At 38.4% G+C, this 20390-nt stretch overlaps 1 protein-coding gene across 4 annotated transcripts; it reads left to right on the top strand.

Moving 5' to 3' along the window:
- The first annotated feature begins 9 nt into the window (after positions 1–9).
- On the top strand, positions 10–20147 carry LOC137023134 (trypsin-like). 4 transcript variants are annotated; one of them, XM_067389822.1, is made up of 6 exons: positions 10–318; positions 18573–18655; positions 18777–18927; positions 19323–19573; positions 19695–19831; positions 19921–20147. In XM_067389822.1, the coding sequence occupies exons 2-6, from the start codon at positions 18616–18618 to the stop codon at positions 20068–20070; spliced, it is 729 nt and encodes a 242-aa protein (XP_067245923.1). In that variant the 5' UTR covers positions 10–318; positions 18573–18615; the 3' UTR covers positions 20071–20147. The 4 variants fall into 4 exon arrangements, with proteins under 4 accessions (XP_067245923.1, XP_067245922.1, XP_067245925.1 ...); XM_067389821.1 differs by having other exon boundaries at positions 18512–18655; XM_067389824.1 differs by lacking the exon at positions 10–318 and adding an exon at positions 14981–15360.
- The last annotated feature ends 243 nt before the right edge of the window (positions 20148–20390 follow it).

Below are 20390 nucleotides of genomic sequence, written 5' to 3'. Positions count from 1 at the left end.
TTTTGTGACGTAATTGTTTATGTTTGTCGCGTTGCATCATGGGAGTCGTGTGGCAAGAAACACCGCTAGATACCTGTAATTTGATTGTTTTGCACGTTTGGAGGAGGATTTAGAGAAGAGGATGGTTCACTCTTGCTGTGTGGTCGATTGTACGGCTCGTTGGGGACCTGATAAAAAGTTTTTGAATTCCCTCCGAAAAGGATAGCGAAAAACGAAAGAAATGGTTGCGTGCAATTAGGTGACTGAACCTGGACGCTCCGAAGAAAGCCTGGATTCCTGCAGCTTCTGATCGAGTTTGTGAGGCACATTTTGTTCATGGTAAGTCTTAGTGACTATGTATTTATAGAAGATTAAATAAAAATAAATAAAAGAGTCAAATCAACCGAGTCATATGTTTACTCGTTCTGATTCAGGTGAATCAATTGAATTGGTACAACAGTCACTACATTTTCAATAAATAAGTAAATAAGAACACTGATCAATGAAGACTTACCCGGCTTTGCAGTCGCAGTAAGCAGTGATTATTTCGCCGTTCTCTTTGGCGATCGCCCACGGGAGATGCGAATCACGCTGTGATTCTGCTTGGCCAGGTCTAACCTCTGCTTTTAGCACGATCACTGCTTTCTGTTTGGCAGAAAAGATCGGTCCAACTTTGCGAGAAACAAAATAATCATAGGCCTCCAGACTTTTGAAAGCCTTTAATCTTTCATGAGTGAAGGGTCCAGGGGCGAGAGACACGGGCGAGTCGGACCAACGTTTTTTGTTATCCCAGATCTCATATGGGCTTTGAATAACTTAAATTTTGTCACCAATACAAATTTTGAGCTTCTCTCCAAACCTCCTCCGGTCTTCAGATGTTAAAGTGCTTATATATTGTGGATTTCGCCCACTAACTCTCTTGAAAGTGCTCGTCGCGTCTTTACAGCCCGCCATACTGTTTGTTTTGTTGCCACACAACCACTCCGCGCATGCGTACAAAGATGTCAACAAAGATCCTCCTATACAAAGAACAAGAGTGAGCAGCAACAAAAACAAAACAAAATTTCACCTGTAGTAAGTCAGTCAGGTCACTAGGAAGGTACTACAAGCTTTGGAACGTGAAAAAACCCTTTTGGTGAATTACTGTAATGATTTTTCTAGAAATATTTGTGTACTGTACATACAGTAAGGGGTAAATTGGTCAAATATCACCTGTAGTAAGTCAGTCAGGTCACTAGGAAGGTACTACAAGCTTTAGAACGTGAAAAAACCCTTTTGGTGAATTACTGTTATGATTTTTCTAGAAATATTTGAATACTGTATATACAGTAAGGGATAAATTGATAATATTTCACCTGTAGTAAGTCAGTCAGGTCACTAGGAAGGTACTACAAGCTTTGGAACGTGAAAAAACCCTTTTGGTGAATTACTGTAATGATTTTTCTAGAAATATTTGAATACTGTATATACAGTAAGGTATAAATTGATAAAATTTCACCTGTAGTAAGTCAGTCAGGTCACTAGGAAGGTACTACAAGCTTTAGAACGTGAAAAAACCCTTTTGGTGAATTACTGTAATGATTTTTCTAGAAATATTTGTGTACTGTATATACAGTAAGGGATAAATTGATAATATTTCACCTGTAGTAAGTCAGTCAGGTCACTAGGAAGGTACTACAAGCTTTAGAACGTGAAAAAACCCTTTTGGTGAATTACTGTAATGATTTTTCTAGAAATATTTGTGTACTGTATATACAGTAAGGGATAAATTGATAAAATTTCACCTGTAGTAAGTCAGTCAGGTCACTAGGAAGGTACTACAAGCTTTAGAACGTGAAAAAACCCTTTTGGTGAATTACTGTAATGATTTTTCTAGCAATATTTGTGTACTGTATATACAGTAAGGGATAAATTGATAATATTTCACCTGTAGTAAGTCAGTCAGGTCACTAGGAAGGTACTACAAGCTTTAGAACGTGAAAAAACCCTTTTGGTGAATTACTGTAATGATTTTTCTAGAAATATTTGTGTACTGTATATACAGTAAGGGATAAATTGATAATATTTCACCTGTAGTAAGTCAGTCAGGTCACTAGGAAGGTACTACAAGCTTTAGAACGTGAAAAAACCCTTTTGGTGAATTACTGTAATGATTTTTCTAGAAATATTTGTGTACTGTATATACAGTAAGGGATAAATTGATAATATTTCACCTGTAGTAAGTCAGTCTAGTCACTAGGAAAGTACTACAAGCTTTGGAACATGAAAAAACCCTTTTGGTGAATTACTGTAATGATTTTTCTAGAAATATTTGTGTACTGTATATACAGTAAGGTATAAATTGATAAAATTTCACCTGTAGTAAGTCAGTCAGGTCACTAGGAAGGTACTACAAGCTTTAGAACGTGAAAAAACCCTTTTGGTGAATTACTGTAATGATTTTTCTAGAAATCTTTGAATACTGTATATACAGTAAGGGATAAATTGATAATATTTCACCTGTAGTAAGTCAGTCAGGTCACTAGGAAGGTACTACAAGCTTTGGAACTTGAAAAAACCCTTTTGGTGAATTACTGTAATGATTTTTCTAGAAATATTTGAATACTGTATATACAGTAAGGTATAAATTGATAAAATTTCACCTGTAGTAAGTCAGTCAGGTCACTAGGAAGGTACTACAAGCTTTAGAACGTGAAAAAACCCTTTTGGTGAATTACTGTAATGATTTTTCTAGAAATATTTGTGTACTGTATATACAGTAAGGGATAAATTGATAATATTTCACCTGTAGTAAGTCAGTCAGGTCACTAGGAAGGTAAGCTTTAGAACGTGAAAAAACCCTTTTGGTGAATTGCTGTAATGATTTTTCTAGAAATATTTGTGTACTGTATATACAGTAAGGGATAAATTGATAATATTTCACCTGTAGTAAGTCAGTCAGGTCACTAGGAAGGTAAGCTTTAGAACGTGAAAAAACCCTTTTGGTGAATTGCTGTAATGATTTTTCTAGAAATATTTGTGTACTGTATATACAGTAAGGGATAAATTGATAAAATTTCACCTGTAGTAAGTCAGTCAGGTCACTAGGAAGGTACTACAAGCTTTAGAACGTGAAAAAACCCTTTTGGTGAATTACTGTAATGATTTTTCTAGAAATATTTGTGTACTGTATATACAGTAAGGGATAAATTGATAATATTTCACCTGTAGTAAGTCAGTCAGGTCACTAGGAAGGTACTACAAGCTTTAGAACGTGAAAAAACCCTTTTGGTGAATTACTGTAATGATTTTTCTAGAAATATTTGAATACTGTATATACAGTAAGGGATAAATTGATAATATTTCACCTGTAGTAAGTCAGTCTAGTCACTAGGAAAGTACTACAAGCTTTGGAACATGAAAAAACCCTTTTGGTGAATTACTGTAATGATTTTTCTAGAAATATTTGTGTACTGTATATACAGTAAGGTATAAATTGATAATATTTCACCTGTAGTAAGTCAGTCAGGTCACTAGGAAGGTACTACAAGCTTTGGAACATGAAAAAACCCTTTTGGTGAATTACTGTTATGATTTTTCTAGAAATATTTGTGTACTGTATATACAGTAAGGGATAAATTGATAATATTTCACCTGTAGTAAGTCAGTCAGGTCACTAGGAAGGTACTACAAGCTTTGGAACTTGAAAAAACCCTTTTGGTGAATTACTGTAGTGATTTTTCTAGAAATATTTGTGTACTGTACATACAGTAAAGGGTAAATTGGTCAGATATCACCTGTAGTAAGTCAGTCTAGTCACTAGGAAGGTACTACAAGCTTTAGAACGTGAAAAAACCCTTTTGGTGAATTACTGTAATGATTTTTCTAGAAATATTTGAATACTGTATATACAGTAAGGGATAAATTGATAATATTTCACCTGTAGTAAGTCAGTCTAGTCACTAGGAAAGTACTACAAGCTTTGGAACATGAAAAAACCCTTTTGGTGAATTACTGTAATGATTTTTCTAGAAATATTTGTGTACTGTATATACAGTAAGGTATAAATTGATAATATTTCACCTGTAGTAAGTCAGTCTAGTCACTAGGAAAGTACTACAAGCTTTGGAACATGAAAAAACCCTTTTGGTGAATTACTGTTATGATTTTTCTAGAAATATTTGTGTACTGTATATACAGTAAGGGATAAATTGATAATATTTCACCTGTAGTAAGTCAGTCAGGTCACTAGGAAGGTACTACAAGCTTTGGAACTTGAAAAAACCCTTTTGGTGAATTACTGTAGTGATTTTTCTAGAAATATTTGAATACTGTATATACAGTAAGGTATAAATTGATAAAATTTCACCTGTAGTAAGTCAGTCAGGTCACTAGGAAGGTACTACAAGCTTTAGAACGTGAAAAAACCCTTTTGGTGAATTACTGTAATGATTTTTCTAGAAATATTTGTGTACTGTATATACAGTAAGGGATAAATTGATAATATTTCACCTGTAGTAAGTCAGTCAGGTCACTAGGAAGGTAAGCTTTAGAACGTGAAAAAACCCTTTTGGTGAATTGCTGTAATGATTTTTCTAGAAATATTTGTGTACTGTATATACAGTAAGGGATAAATTGATAATATTTCACCTGTAGTAAGTCAGTCAGGTCACTAGGAAGGTAAGCTTTAGAACGTGAAAAAACCCTTTTGGTGAATTGCTGTAATGATTTTTCTAGAAATATTTGTGTACTGTATATACAGTAAGGGATAAATTGATAAAATTTCACCTGTAGTAAGTCAGTCAGGTCACTAGGAAGGTACTACAAGCTTTAGAACGTGAAAAAACCCTTTTGGTGAATTACTGTAATGATTTTTCTAGAAATATTTGTGTACTGTATATACAGTAAGGGATAAATTGATAATATTTCACCTGTAGTAAGTCAGTCAGGTCACTAGGAAGGTACTACAAGCTTTAGAACGTGAAAAAACCCTTTTGGTGAATTACTGTAATGATTTTTCTAGAAATATTTGAATACTGTATATACAGTAAGGGATAAATTGATAATATTTCACCTGTAGTAAGTCAGTCTAGTCACTAGGAAAGTACTACAAGCTTTGGAACATGAAAAAACCCTTTTGGTGAATTACTGTAATGATTTTTCTAGAAATATTTGTGTACTGTATATACAGTAAGGTATAAATTGATAATATTTCACCTGTAGTAAGTCAGTCAGGTCACTAGGAAGGTACTACAAGCTTTGGAACATGAAAAAACCCTTTTGGTGAATTACTGTTATGATTTTTCTAGAAATATTTGTGTACTGTATATACAGTAAGGGATAAATTGATAATATTTCACCTGTAGTAAGTCAGTCAGGTCACTAGGAAGGTACTACAAGCTTTGGAACTTGAAAAAACCCTTTTGGTGAATTACTGTAGTGATTTTTCTAGAAATATTTGTGTACTGTACATACAGTAAAGGGTAAATTGGTCAGATATCACCTGTAGTAAGTCAGTCTAGTCACTAGGAAGGTACTACAAGCTTTAGAACGTGAAAAAACCCTTTTGGTGAATTACTGTAATGATTTTTCTAGAAATATTTGAATACTGTATATACAGTAAGGGATAAATTGATAATATTTCACCTGTAGTAAGTCAGTCTAGTCACTAGGAAAGTACTACAAGCTTTGGAACATGAAAAAACCCTTTTGGTGAATTACTGTAATGATTTTTCTAGAAATATTTGTGTACTGTATATACAGTAAGGTATAAATTGATAATATTTCACCTGTAGTAAGTCAGTCTAGTCACTAGGAAAGTACTACAAGCTTTGGAACATGAAAAAACCCTTTTGGTGAATTACTGTTATGATTTTTCTAGAAATATTTGTGTACTGTATATACAGTAAGGGATAAATTGATAATATTTCACCTGTAGTAAGTCAGTCAGGTCACTAGGAAGGTACTACAAGCTTTGGAACTTGAAAAAACCCTTTTGGTGAATTACTGTAATGATTTTTCTAGAAATATTTGTGTACTGTACATACAGTAAAGGGTAAATTGGTCAGATATCACCTGTAGTAAGTCAGTCTAGTCACTAGGAAGGTACTACAAGCTTTGGAACATGAAAAAACCCTTTTGGTGAATTACTGTAATGATTTTTCTAGAAATATTTGTGTACTGTATATACAGTAAGGTATAAATTGATAAAATTTCACCTGTAGTAAGTCAGTCTAGTCACTAGGAAGGTACTACAAGCTTTAGAACGTGAAAAAACCCTTTTGGTGAATTACTGTAGTGATTTTTCTAATAATATTTGAGTACTGTACATACAGTAAGGGATAAATTGATAATATTTCACCTGTAGTAAGTCAGTCAGGTCACTATGAAGGTACTACAAGCTTTGGAACATAAAAAAAAACCTTTAGGTGATTTTTTTTTTTTTTTTTAAATATCTGTGTACTGTATATATACATTAGGGGAGGTATTGTCTAAAGCGAGATATTGGCAAAATATATTAAGTCAGTTTGCCCACTAGATTACTGTAGCCCTGTAAACATTAATTCAGACGGAATTGTGTCGTGAATTTGTAGATGGTCCCTAAAGCAGCTTAGGCGGATATGCGGCGAATATCAAACCTAAAACTAACTTTACCCCGCTCTCTCATCATCCTTCATATCATCCTGACTCTGCATCATGACTTCAACATCCTCCTCCTCCTCCTCTATACTCGCAGACAGCTGCCCACTGACGTGTAAGCCTACATCACTATCTACGAACTTCTCTTTTACATGTGCAGTACCATTTACACTGCTACAACTCGGCTTTTCATTGTCAGCGTGCTTTAGATTACTCACAACGCTCTCACTCACCTCCAATCCATTGTCTTTATTCGTCTCAGCCACAGCCACAGGACCCTCTTCCGAGCCTGATGTTTCCTCTCCTGGCTTCTGATTCACCTCCACGTCTTTACACACCAATGTTTCTTCCGTCTCACTTGTCCTAGCTTGGTCCAAAATTTTCTTTTGAGGACACGAGTCTCTTTTGTGGCCGTATTCCCGGCACTCAAAACAGCGTAAACTCTCCGTACTTGCAAAAATCATGTACGAGCTATCACCATCACCCTAAACGATACATCCAATAATTTATCCGGAGAATTCAGAAACATGAACACGTGTCTCCTAAAAGATATTACATGTTTGAGCGCAAGATTTTTACATCCTAAAGAAACCGCTTTGACCTCACTTACAACTTTTCCGAATCTCGCAAGTTCTCTCACTATGACTTCGTTTTCAATGAACGGAGGGACGTTTGATATAATCACTTTTGTTGCTGGTGCAAACAGCGGAGTGACGGTAATAAAAATTTCTTTCACCCACAGACCATTTTCAATTACCTTATTAACCAACGATTCCGTTTTAAGAAACACAACTACGGCTTTATTCATTCTCGAAGCCGAAACTATATTTTCATAACCTATCTGCTCACCGACCGCCAACAGTACATCCTCAACTGTAGCGTTAGACTCTGGCACACACCTGAAACCATGACGCAGAGATAATGGCGTTCTTCCACCTGTGGACGCCATTCCTAGGCGGACCGTGCAAAAGCACGGCACGCTACTAAATTTAACCCAATATTAAATTTTACACACAGCTAAATGTACAAAGAAAAAAGAAAAAAGAAAAAACACATACAGAAAAAATAAGATAGAAAACACGCACGACAGCAAACCGCTCTCAAACACAAACCCTTCCCAACATCCACTCCAACAGGGGGAGAGAGCGAGAGAGAGCGAGAGAGAGAGAGAGAGCAAAAAGAGGGACATACACACCACTTTTTGTAATTACCTGTGCCATTTTCTACAAAATCTCCCACAGAAACAAAGTGCAATTTTGATGCGTGACATTAAACAGCTCATGCAGCAGAATGAGCCCTTTTAAAATTCGACTTAATTTGTCTACCAATATTGTAGGCTACATTCTGTTACTGATGTTATTTGTTATTGACATTTCTTAGGTCATGTTCTGTGTAAAACATGTTAAAGTTCAGTAGCCTTCATATGAAAATGAATTACACTGTCACCATTTGGTTTTCACAATGCCATATTAGTTAAAATGTGTAAAGTATTAACTAATTAAAAAAAAACTCATGCTTCAAAGCGACCTTTTATCAATTTATTGGTCAGTGCTACCCAATCGTAGCACACTGTACTGGTGGGGAAACACGCCAGCATCTGATAAAAAGAAGTCAGCCAGCTGCTCCCTGACAAGTGCCACTCTCCGGGAGGGTCTGTTGCTGCCGACCGAACAATGTGGTCCGTCGACCATATTCTGGTCCCCCACAACGTGCTGCCTCCACTCTCCAGGCTGGACCTCTCCGGTGTCAGACGTCGCATCCACAAAGGTGGCGGGCATATATCTGGCACGTTCAATGGATGCCAGAAAGTTGTGGAGAGCCACGCACACCTTCACGAGCTTCACCGCTTTTTCAGGTTTGCAGTCAATCGGGTGGCTGAAAATTCGGATGCGTACAGCCAATATACCGAAGGCATTCTCCACAACGCGTCTCGCCCTGGCCTGTCGGTAATTGTAAATACGCTTCCTATCCTGCAGGTTCGTGCCTTTAATGAGAAGACAAATAATGTTATTAACAATAAATATATAACAAATCTATAAACGAGCTAAGACCAGTGCATTCTTTTTCATTGCTTCTGGGCTATTTTATTGAGCAGGTCTGCTATCAATTATTTTTATTCTCACCTGGATAGGGCCGCTTTAGGTTCTCCTGTAAGGGAAATGCCTCATCCCCCAGGAAAAAAAAAAAGGACTGGGCGTTGTGGTGCCCGGTAGGACAGCAGGAGCAGTAGATTGAGACTGCCCTGTGCCAGTCTGGATCCACACGCACAGCGGCCCAACACACCTCCATCACTCTCATGCCCGAATGCTCCAACATCGACGTAAACAAATATATAGTTCGCATCAGCAGCTGCCATAAGGATAATAGAAAAAAAAACTTTGTAATTGTAGAAGTCGCTGCCTGATTGTGGTGGTGCTCTGATGCGAACATGCTTCCCGTCAATCGCCCCGACACATAGGGGAAACTGCCACTGTCTCCAAAAGTCCTCCGCTATGTCTTGCCACTGACTGCTCGAAGGAAAGGCCATGTACTCCCCCTGAAGGGCATCCCAGGTGGCACAACACATCTCCTCTACAATGCACAAAATAGTGCTGGTGCCCATTTTGTAGATGGCAGAGAGTGCCTGCAGGCTGATGCCTGTTGTGAGGTACCACAAAGTCACTGCAAGCCTTTGCGAAGCTCCAATCGGGTTGCGGTGATTTTGGGGAGTGTCCGGGAGAAAGCGGATGACTTGTGAAAGCAATTCATCAAATTTTGGCGCAGACATCCTAAAATACTGGAAATGACTCCTCTTCCAGGCTTCGCATGGGAAGCACCAGAAACTCCCCATTCTGATCTCTTTTTTGATTTAAAGGGCGAACATACCACGTCTATCTCTGCGTTGCCTTTGTTGCCGCCGATGTAAAAAAACACTTGCATCATGCCTGGTGCCTCATTGCGCTGGGTGTATGATAAAGCCCAGTGTGCGTGTGTGCGAGTGTGTGTGTGTGTGTGTGTGTGTGTGTGTGTGTGTAGCCTAAATGTTTTTTCTATCCCAGTGGGGACTCATGTCACCGCGGGGACCTAAATTGAGGTCCCCATAGGGAAACAAGCTTATAAATCATACATAATGAGTTTTGTTTTGTTTTTTGTTTTGTTTTTCTTTAAAAAAAACTGCAAAAAGTTTTCTGTCTTGGGTAGGTTTAGGGGTAGGGTTAGTGTAGGGGGATAGAAAATACAGTTTGTACAGTATAACACTTCAGAACGATCCATCATTAATGAATAACTGCACAGGAACAAATGAGTAACACATTAACACTCTAGTAACTACTATTAACTAACAAGAAACTCTGATGAATTAATTAATAAGTAATAGTGCACAGTTGAATATGGTAGTTCACTATTAGATAATCATTAATGTTTTTTTTTTTTCATACCTCCCAGAAAACTACTAAGAACTACTATATACAGGTTCATAATTAATGTGAATAATGCATAAGGTATAATTAATTCTAAAGTGAAGATCATGGTAACACACTAGTAATGACTGTATTACCAAATCCTTCAGAAGAAATTACTAATTATTTGGATTAGTATTCTAAACTGAGAAACATGATAACTCTCTAGAAACTATTCAAGACATTGTAAACTTTTGAGGTTTTTGTAAAGTACTGGATAGTAATAACTCGAGAGAGAATCATTGAAGCTACAAGAGGATCTGCATACTGTAAGTGTTTTGCTGTCGTTTCTAGTTGATTTTAGTGCTGTATAGTTGCTTTACTGCTTGTTTACTGAGGTCACGTGGCAAATCGCGTTTGGTTTCGTTTGCTCTGAGTCAGTAAGGCGTGGTCAAAGCCAGCTTAGTATATAAACAGTTGTTATTTAGCATTCATTAGAGAGAATCATTGAAGCTACAAGAGGATCTGCATACTGTAAGTGTTTTGCTGTCGTTTCTAGTTGATTTTAGTGCTGTATAGTTGCTTTACTGCTTGTTTACTGAGGTCACGTGGCAAATCGCGTTTGGTTTCGTTTGCTCTGAGTCAGTAAGGCGTGGTCAAAGCCAGCTTAGTATATAAACAGTTGTTATTTAGCATTCATTAGAGAGTGAACTAACGTTGTAATAAGCTGGTATAAGTACACAGTGTACCGCGGCAGCGGACGCGGCAGCCCTCATGTGAAGCCCTCCTCGTGTGAAGACCGAAGAGTGTAAAGACCAGCGACTCTACCTGTGCGACTCCACCGAGCAACGACACCGACAAGGCACTTGAGTATTGCTCTTTTCTTTCTTTCCTCTTTATACCGTGTGTTCTTGTCTGTCTTTTGACTTGTTTTAGATATGTGCTTCCAAATTCCCACTATTACTAACCCTCGTAAATCGCATGCTACACGCTGTAACCAGCGCAACCATAACAACCTGCGTTCTTTACCCATGTCACCTAGTACATTGTTTTCTATTTCGATTGGGCTCTGGAATTGTCAGTCTGCTGTCAACAAAGCAGAGTTAATCACAGCTATTGCTACTTATTCAGATCTCCATCTCATGGCTCTGACTGAGACATGGATCAAACCAGAGGACACTGCCACACCAGCAGCCCTCTCCTCTAATTTCACTTTCTCTCACACCTCACGCCAGATTGGGAGGGGTGGTGGTACTGGTTTGCTTATGTCCAATGAATGGAAGTTCAATCCTTTACCATCTCTCTCTGAAAATGGCTCATTTGAATCACATGCAATTACCATCACCTACCCTACCAAAATTCATGTTGTAGTTGTCTATCGTCCCCCAGGTCAGCTAGGTAACTTCTTGGAGGAGTTGGATGTGTTACTCTCATCCTTCCCTGAGGATGGCACTCCTCTGCTAGTACTTGGTGACTTCAACATCCATCTAGACAAACCTCAGGCTGCTGACTTCCACACGCTGCTTGCCTCATTTGATCTCAAGCGAGTGGCTACCTCAGCTACCCACAAATCAGGTAACCAATTGGACCTCATCTACACACGCTGTGGCTCCACCGACAATACACTGGTTACTCCACTACACACCTCAGACCACTTTCTCATTACTTTCACACTCAACCTGACCCCCAACTCATCACACACCCCACCACACGTCACTTCGCCGAAACCTACGCTCCCTCTCACCATCTCATCTATCCTCTTCGGTCTCATCCACACTTCCTCCCGCTAACCAATTCTCATCAATGGACACTAACACTGCTACTGACACTCTCTGCACCACTCTATCATCCTGCTTAGATGATTTCTGCCCCCTCTTAACCAGACCAGCCCGCGCCACCCCCTCTGCCCCCTGGCTCTCTGATGTTCTCCGTGAGCATCGGTCTAGACTCAGGGCTGCAGAGAGGAAGTGGCGCAAATCTAAAAATCCTACTGACCTTAGCTTATATCAGTCACTCCTTTCTTCTTTCTCTACTAATGTCACCAATGCTAAAACCTCCTACTATCACACTAAAATTAACAACTCAAATGACTCCCGAACACTTTTCAAAACCTTCTCTTCTCTTCTTTGCCCTCCTCCCCTCCCTCCCACATCAGTTCTTACAGCTGATGACTTTGCCACTTTCTTCACACATAAAATAACAACCATCAGCGGCCAATTCTCCACACCACACACTGACAAGAACATCTTAATTGAAAACACACAAATTCTCCCCTCCTTCTCCATGCTTTCTGAGGCAGATGTTTCCAAACTCATTCTTTCCAATCACCCTACTACCTGTCCGCTAGACCCTATCCCCACTCCTCTTCTTCAGGCCATCTCCTCCTCAATTCTACCTGCACTCACTCACATTATCAATTCCTCCCTTCACACTGGAACATTTCCCACAGCTTTTAAGCAGGCTAGGATTACCTCACTGCTTAAGAAACCCACTCTGAATCCAGCTCTTTTAGAAAACTACAGACCAGTATCCCTTCTTCCTTTCATTGCTAAGACACTTGAGAGAGTTGTATTCAACCAACTGTCTACTTATCTCTCACAGAACAACCTCCTTGACAACCACCAGTCTGGTTTCAAGAGTGGCCACTCTACTGAGACTGCCCTGCTCTCAGTCACTGAAGCCCTGAGACTGGCACGAGCATCTTCAAAATCATCAGTACTCATCTTGCTGGACCTGTCTGCTGCCTTTGACACAGTGAACCACCAGATCCTCCTGTCTACACTCATGTCGAAGGGCATCACGGGAACCGCGCTCCAGTGGTTCGAGTCTTACCTCTCAGGTAGGTCCTTCAGGGTATCTTGGAGAGGTGAGGTGTCCAAGTCACATCATCTTGCTACTGGGGTACCTCAGGGCTCTGTGCTTGGTCCACTTCTCTTCTCCATCTACACGTCATCACTAGGATCGGTCATTCAGGATCATGGTTTCTCCCATCACTGTTATGCTGATGACACACAACTCTACCTCTCATTCCAACCAGATGATCCGACGGTTGCTGGTCGCATCACAGCCTGCCTGACAGCCATTTCTGCCTGGATGAAGGACCACCACCTCCAACTCAACCTTGCAAAAACGGAACTGCTTGTGATCGGTGCAAACCCAACACTTCATCACAACCTTTCAGTTCAACTTGGGTCTTCAACCATCACTCCTTCCAGGACAGCCAGAAACCTTGGAGTGGTGATGGATGCTGGTCTAACCTTCACAGATCATGTTGCAGCAACGACCCGGTCCTGCAGATTTGCCTTGTACAACATCAGGAAGATTAGACCCTTCCTATCTGAACATTCCACACAAATTCTTGTCCAAGCTCTTGTTCTATCCAGACTGGACTACTGTAATGCTCTTGGCTGGCCTTCCAGCATGCACTATCAAGCCTCTACAACTGATCCAAAATGCTGCAGCAAGACTGGTCTTCAACGAACCGAAGAGAGCGCACGTCACTCCTCTCTTCATCAGTCTGCACTGGCTGCCAGTAGCTGCTCGCATCCAATTCAAGGCTCTGATGTTTGCTTACAGAACGACAGCTGGCTCTGCACCGCTATACCTTAACTCACTACTTCAGACTTACGCGCCCTCCAGAAACCTGCGTTCTGCAAGTGAACGGCGCCTTGTGGTGCCATCACATAGGGGCACAAAATCACTCTCACGGACCTTCTCCGGGACTGTTCCTGGCTGGTGGAATGACCTACCACGCTCTATCCGAGCAGCCGAGTCTCTAGCCATTTTCAAAAAAATGCTAAAGACGTATCTTTTTCGTCAGCACTTGACCCAGTAGTAGTAGCACTTACCTTGACTAATATTCTTCTCCTATCTGTGTATTTATTTATTTAAAAAAAAAAAAAAAAAAAAAATAATTCGCTATGAGCACTTTACTGACATAACTGTGACTTCACTCAGCACTTATACACTGTTGTTCTCATGTTGATTTAATTGATTCTACTACTCTCATTTGTAAGTCGCTTTGGATAAAAGCGTCTGCTAAATGACTAAATGTAAATGTAAATGTAATGTACATAATTCTAAAGGAACTATTAATTATTTGGAGCAGTATTCTAAAGTGAAGATCATGGTAACCCACTAGTAATTACTCAAGTGTTATCAAATCCATCAAAAGGAATAACTATGGCCACGTACACACTGTAAGTTTCAGGAGTGACAACCGCATTTAAATGTGAGAGTGAATCCCCTAAATTATCGTTACATGTGTGTACGGAACACGATTTTCAGCGTTTTTTTGCGATTTTCAGCATAAAGCATTTGGATAGGCTTGTGCTTTCCCTGTGATTCGCCGCGTATACACGAGAGACAAACATTACACCGGTGCACATAAACGTCATTAACAACTAGTTGTTCAGTTTGGTTCCATACACACTGCATAGAATTTCTGTATATGCGGTTGTCAATACCTGTATTTTTCGGGAGTCAATACGGTTGCACAATGTGGTTGTCACTCCCGTATTTTACTGAACTGTGTGTGTACTGTAGCGTCTGAACCAATCAGGCACACAATTATTCATTATATTTAATGAATTACCCATGAACTCACTCTATCAAAGTTCTGTGAACCCATCCCCCTAAAACTGCAACCAACCTCCCAAATGTAGCTAAAACACACAGGCAGAACTAGGTGTCCTATTACAGATACATGGTACTTTTACGATCAGAAAGAATGTTGTAGTGACTCATTCTTTCTGAGAAGGACAAATAAACTCTCTTAATCCTATGTATCCAAGTTTCCCATCTCATGACTTTCCTTTTATAGGCTCTATTCTATGTATTCATTTTCTCTTTTGAACTATTTTGGTATTAATTTTCCAGAGCTGCAATGTATAGTTATCTGAAATCACATGGGTAGCATGTTTGATATCTACGGACTCCAACTTTCGATTCCTATTTGGTAATTTATGTTATGTCCATACCTGTGCAACACATCAGTATTACAATGATCTTTAATAGTTCTTGTTCAAAAACTCAGCTTGGTAATCTTTCTTGGTCATAAATGCCCTGACAGGAGGTGTGTTGTCACACAGAAATACAACACCTTCATTGGCTACATCAACTTTAAGAGGTTGGACTTTGACCACAGGTTAAAAGCTAGAGAACAATGCCACTCCGTCTCCTTTGCTTTTCTTCTGGACAACTGAACGGACCTCCTTGCTGCTGGCCTCTCCAGGCCAAGGCCTGTAAGTTTGCAGGCCTCAACCTACAAACCAGCCATGTGCTCAACATCCAATATAGTAAAGACTGGCAACAACTTCAGACGAAATCCTCAAGATCTCTCCTCAACCTGCAGATCCGAGCTCCTCAGCCTAAAGGCATCTTGCAAGTATCGTACATTTTAATACTACACAGTGATTTAGTATTGATTTGTAAAACTTACCTTTGCTATTGCTGAAGAAACTGATGATTCCTTTCCAGTTTGTCTTTGACTTTTTCCTATAGCACTAGTAACAGTACCTCTTCCAGTTCAACTCTATCATTACTCATTCTGACCTACGTATGTGTGTGACCTTTGTGTATGTTATGTTATGTGTTTGTTAGTTTAGTTATGCGTTTGTGAGTTAGTTAATAAAGACTGTGCACAATACCTGTATGGTTCTGACTACATCTGCTAATAAATTGCCTCTTAAGTGATTTAGATCCTGACTACATGCTCTAAGTAGCACGGTACAATAAGAATGTTATTTTTCCATAAACTGGAAATGAACATTTCTTAGAATTAATAATCGATTTGTTCGAGTGTTCACTGGACAACAGGTTAATTGATTGTAATATTAAGCTTAATGTAGCTATATCCAGTTAATCTGATTAACAGATTTACATATTCATAATTCAATATATATGAATATTATAATTCATATAATTCAATATTCATAATAGTTACTGATTAGTTAATAGTGAACAATCACCTTCAACTGAGCACTATTCCTTACTTATTAATTCATTAATCAGAGTTTCTTGTTAGTTAAGAGTAGTTACTAGAGTGTTAATAATGCATTACTCATTTGTTCCTGTGTAGTTATTCATTAATGACTGAACAGTAGGGGTGTAATGGTACACGTATTTGTACCGAACCATTTCGGTACAGGGCTTTCGGTACGGTGCACGTGTGTACCGAAGCATTACATTGCAACCAATATTCACCACCAATAACCGCAATAAGCTCTGCGTTTTGTTACTTTCGATAATAAACAAAGTATCATCCTTCAAATTCTGTCCACGAAATCATGAAGTTTAAACAGAAAATGCCATTTTGACGTGCTTTGATGTGGGGTGACCGATCACTGTACAGGCGCCTCAGTTCAACCGGCAGCGCGAGCGCGGAGCGCAAGTGAATGTGTTCATCTCTTCCTCCTTAATACTAGTTACAGAATAAACATGAAAGAACATCTGAAGGTATGTTTCAAGATTCAGTACAACTTACTGAAACGGTCATATCTCATGTAATCGCTCATTCAGTGTTTCAACGGTGGAAAGACATCAAAGAAAGCGTCCGTATTCAACAATATGTCATGATGCATTTACCTCAGAAAAGCCATTCAGTGTTAACAGCTTTTTAGTTCGCTAGAGAAATGAACTCTTTCGCTTAATATATGCACTGTATTAGCCAATATATTCATTATTTTACCTAATCCTTTAGTGATATCCTGATTAGGCTATTTAATGTATGTTTAAATAAATCTAATGTTAAAATAACAGCCACTGTGTAGAAATGATTATATTTCAACAACGAATTGGAGTAAAAACATTTAGAAGTTAATGCAAAAACTGCCTTAGGTGCAGCTTACAGGTTTGCATACAATTTGTTATTTGAGTGTTGATTATTTATTTATATCTAAAAATAAAAAGCAATTGAATTTAGGCTAATAGTTTGGGCTTCTTTCAAGTTAGGGCTCCCTACATCGTTTATAGCATTAGCAGAGATCATTTTTTTTATCCTTAAGAAACTTTTAGTTTTAATTTAATTTAATATATTTAAAGACAAAAACACAATTTGTTCAGTAAACCTCTGTTTAATAATAAAAAAAAGCAATTTTATGTTTAGTTTTCTCTCCCCCTGCTGTACCGAAAACTGTACCGAAAACTGTACCGTACTGTGACTTCAAAACCGAGGTACGTACCGAACCGTGAGTTTTGTGTACCGTTACACCCCTACTGAACAGTATTCTAAAGTGTTACCAAACCATTATGTCTATGAAGAGTCCCCACAAGGAAACCAGACGTGTATAAGTGTGTAACAGTGACAAACATTTCCACTTCTTTCTTTAATTCTCTAAACTCTACCACCAAATTACAAAACAGCCTCCACAAACCCAGATCAAGGGGAAGAGATTGGGGAAGATCAAGGGGAAGAGGCCAAATGTTTACCCACAGGTTGAGAGTGGTTTTGTTGCAATGGATGACTAAACTGAACCCACACTTCAGTTTCAGTCACAAAAGAGATTATGACTATATTCTAAAATTGTAGCTGTAAGGTGAGCTTTTTTTCTAGTGCTTTTTATACAATTCAAGCACATCTTTTACCTAATACATTACTGTAGAAATGAATGAAAAGAAAGTCAATACTAAAATTTTAAAAACGTAACAGTACCAGTCTTTCTGCAGTACCGGTAGAGTTGAATATCAGCTCAATCTGACGCTGCTTTCAAATGCTCCCATGTGTATTTGTGTGAGCGCGCTGTGAAGACCCTTAGTGAGCTTGTGCTGCAGCTGAATTAAAGTGATATCAGCTTCATTGATTATAAAGGCATCGCTCTTTGCTCATAAATTGTCTGGAATGATTTTAACTAAAACAGCAGCCCCATATTTTCTTTTTTATTGACACTTTATATTGGAAAAATCAAAAAGCCATGGGTAACAAACTTAGGACACCCTCGTGTTAAAATACGAATTAAGATTAAGAGTAACAGTCAGGCACTGCAAATCAAATGCCCTCTGATTGTACAATTTTTAAAAAGTGTGATGATTTTTGTTGGTTTAATCACTGAATTGCATGATTTGGCTCATTTTCCTGTGGACCCTTGTGTTCCTGGTTAGTGGTGTATTTTAGACAAACAGTTATCTGAAAGGACTTGGTTTAGTAAGCATTAATATCGGACGCTAACATTAATCACTGCTTTAAGCTAGCTATTAATGGCCTTGTCATTTTCATATCACTTAGTGAGAATATTGTTTAGTTTTATTTCTATTTTTTACTCTTGTATTGATTGAAGCTTTAAGTAAACAAACTGTACAATACTTTACAATAAAACAAAAACAATAAAAAGTCTTCAAAGTATTAAATTTTGTGTCACTCAGAAAGCAAAAAAGGCTTTTTGGTCATTTGTTTTTATGTAAGCTTTATACTGTCATTAGTCAATGCTTCCTTCCAACTCTTTTTTTTTTTATGACTATGGAAAACTGAATAAGAACTGTCATCTCACATGCTCATTGTTACTTCCGTATCATTTGTTGTTATCTTATTGGTTGTTCTGTAGGTTCTGTAGGTGTGTTAAAACAATCGCTTAAAAGCATGAATGCTGGTCTTGAACTTTGCAGAAGTGCTCTAAAGCTGTGAGCGGTCCTTCTCTCCTCCACTGCAATGAAGACTGTTGTGTTCACTTTGCTGGCTGTGGCTGTGGGTATGTAGAGCTCTCTTATTAGTCATTATTTATGACAATTTTTAGTTTATGTCTACACTTTTAATCGAACACATGTATTATAAATCACATTAATAAAAGAACAATTCATTTTTTAATGAAGTTTGCAGCACAGGTGATAAAATCATTGGAGGTTATGAATGTCCGCCCCACTCTCAGCCCTGGCAAGTGTACCTTACAGATGAGTGTTATGAATGTGGAGGATCTTTGATTAAGAAAAGATGGGTTGTGTCTGCTGCTCACTGCGACTTCGCGTGAGTATATAACTTCCCTTTTTAAGTCTTAAAGTATTCAATAAAAAAATAAATAAATAAATCTGTACACTAAAAAATAAAACCTGTAATAAAGATGAGAGTTCATTAGTCTACCAACCACTGGCATTCAGCTCTTGTATTTGAATATTTTAGTTTTGAAAAAAAATTTGTGTACAGCATTTAAACATGACTCTTTTCTGGCTTCAAGAAATAAATCAACACATTTTTATTCATTTACCATACCATACTAATGCACAACTTTTATTATCTGTAATTTTCGTGGCATAACCAGTCTCTAAAGCTATGCATTTGAGACTATCTACAGACCTAATATGTAGTTAGTCAATATTCTGATAAACACTGCATTGGTAAAATATGTGTTCCTTGTCAAATAGATTTTCACGTCTCATTGTCCACCTGGGAAAGCACAAAAAGTTTGTTAAAGAAGCCACAGAGCAGAAGATCGGGGTGGAGAAGGTATTTCGTTACCCGAAATATGACGATCAAACTCTTAACAACGATATCATGCTGATCAAGCTGAGAAAGCCTGCCATCATCAACAAGTATGTAAAGCCAATCCCTCTGACAACCAACTGCACTTCTGCAGGGGAGCAGTGCTTAGTGTCTGGATGGGGCAAAACTGGAGGTGAGATGGCGAAGTATTGAAAATCTTCCTAAACTTTAATATGATATTGTCAGATATAAAAACATGCATTCAGTAATACGTAAAAAAATAAGTTGTAGCGCTGTTCATATTGTTTTTCCAGCTGGCTCTGCTTCTGTCCTGCAGTGTTTGAAGTTGCCTGTACTCTCAAAGAAGCAGTGTAAGGGTGCATATGGCAGGAGAATAACTAAAAACATGTTCTGCGCTGGATTCATGAAGGGAGGCAAAGACTCATGTCAGGTATGTCACTTAGTCTTCCTCTTTATATGGATTTTATATTTTTATAAAAACACAAAATTGTCCTTTTCATTTTCCAATTTTCTTCTCAGGGGGATTCTGGTGGCCATGTAGTGTGCAACAGTAAACTAAAAGGTGTTGTTTCCTGGGGCGATGGCTGTGCTCAGCCAGGCTTTCCTGGGGTTTATACTGAGGTGTGTCGCTACACTGACTGGATCAAACGCATCATAGCTAATAACTAAATCTTTGTTCAGCCTGGTCAGTCCTTGATAAGTTCATTTTCCTAATTATCTACAATTAAATTCAGTTTTGAAGCATGTATGTGTTTCTGTCTTTTATTTTTGTATGGACTTTATGTTTTTAAGCATTTTTTATTCATGTTTGCTCCCCACCCTTTATTGTGTGTCTGACTTCTTACAAAAAAAACAGAACAAAGCTGCTATGTGACAGGGTGTACAACAAACAAGCTAAAAAACCCAGAACCAAAAACACATACGTTTTCAAAAGCTGAAAAAAAACCCCAAACAAACAAACAAACAAGCAAGCTTTTAAGGACACAAAA

Source organism: Chanodichthys erythropterus, chromosome 7, assembly GCF_024489055.1.
Source record: "Chanodichthys erythropterus isolate Z2021 chromosome 7, ASM2448905v1, whole genome shotgun sequence".
NCBI classification, from domain to species: domain Eukaryota; kingdom Metazoa; phylum Chordata; class Actinopteri; order Cypriniformes; family Xenocyprididae; genus Chanodichthys; species Chanodichthys erythropterus.
Note: the sequence above shows the minus strand (reverse complement) of the source record. Positions and strands in the feature narration are given on the sequence as shown.

What these genes read in the sequence shown, in the direction of transcription:
- LOC137023134 (XM_067389822.1), top strand. Translation starts at nt 18,616, where the DNA reads ATGAAGACTGTTGTGTTCACTTTGCTGGCTGTGGCTGTGG. An exon ending in TGGATGGGGCAAAACTGGAG is followed by an intron (nt 19,574 to 19,694) that starts GTGAGATGGCGA and finishes TTGTTTTTCCAG; the next exon opens with CTGGCTCTGCTTCTGTCCTG. An exon ending in GAGGCAAAGACTCATGTCAG is followed by an intron (nt 19,832 to 19,920) that starts GTATGTCACTTA and finishes TTTTCTTCTCAG; the next exon opens with GGGGATTCTGGTGGCCATGT.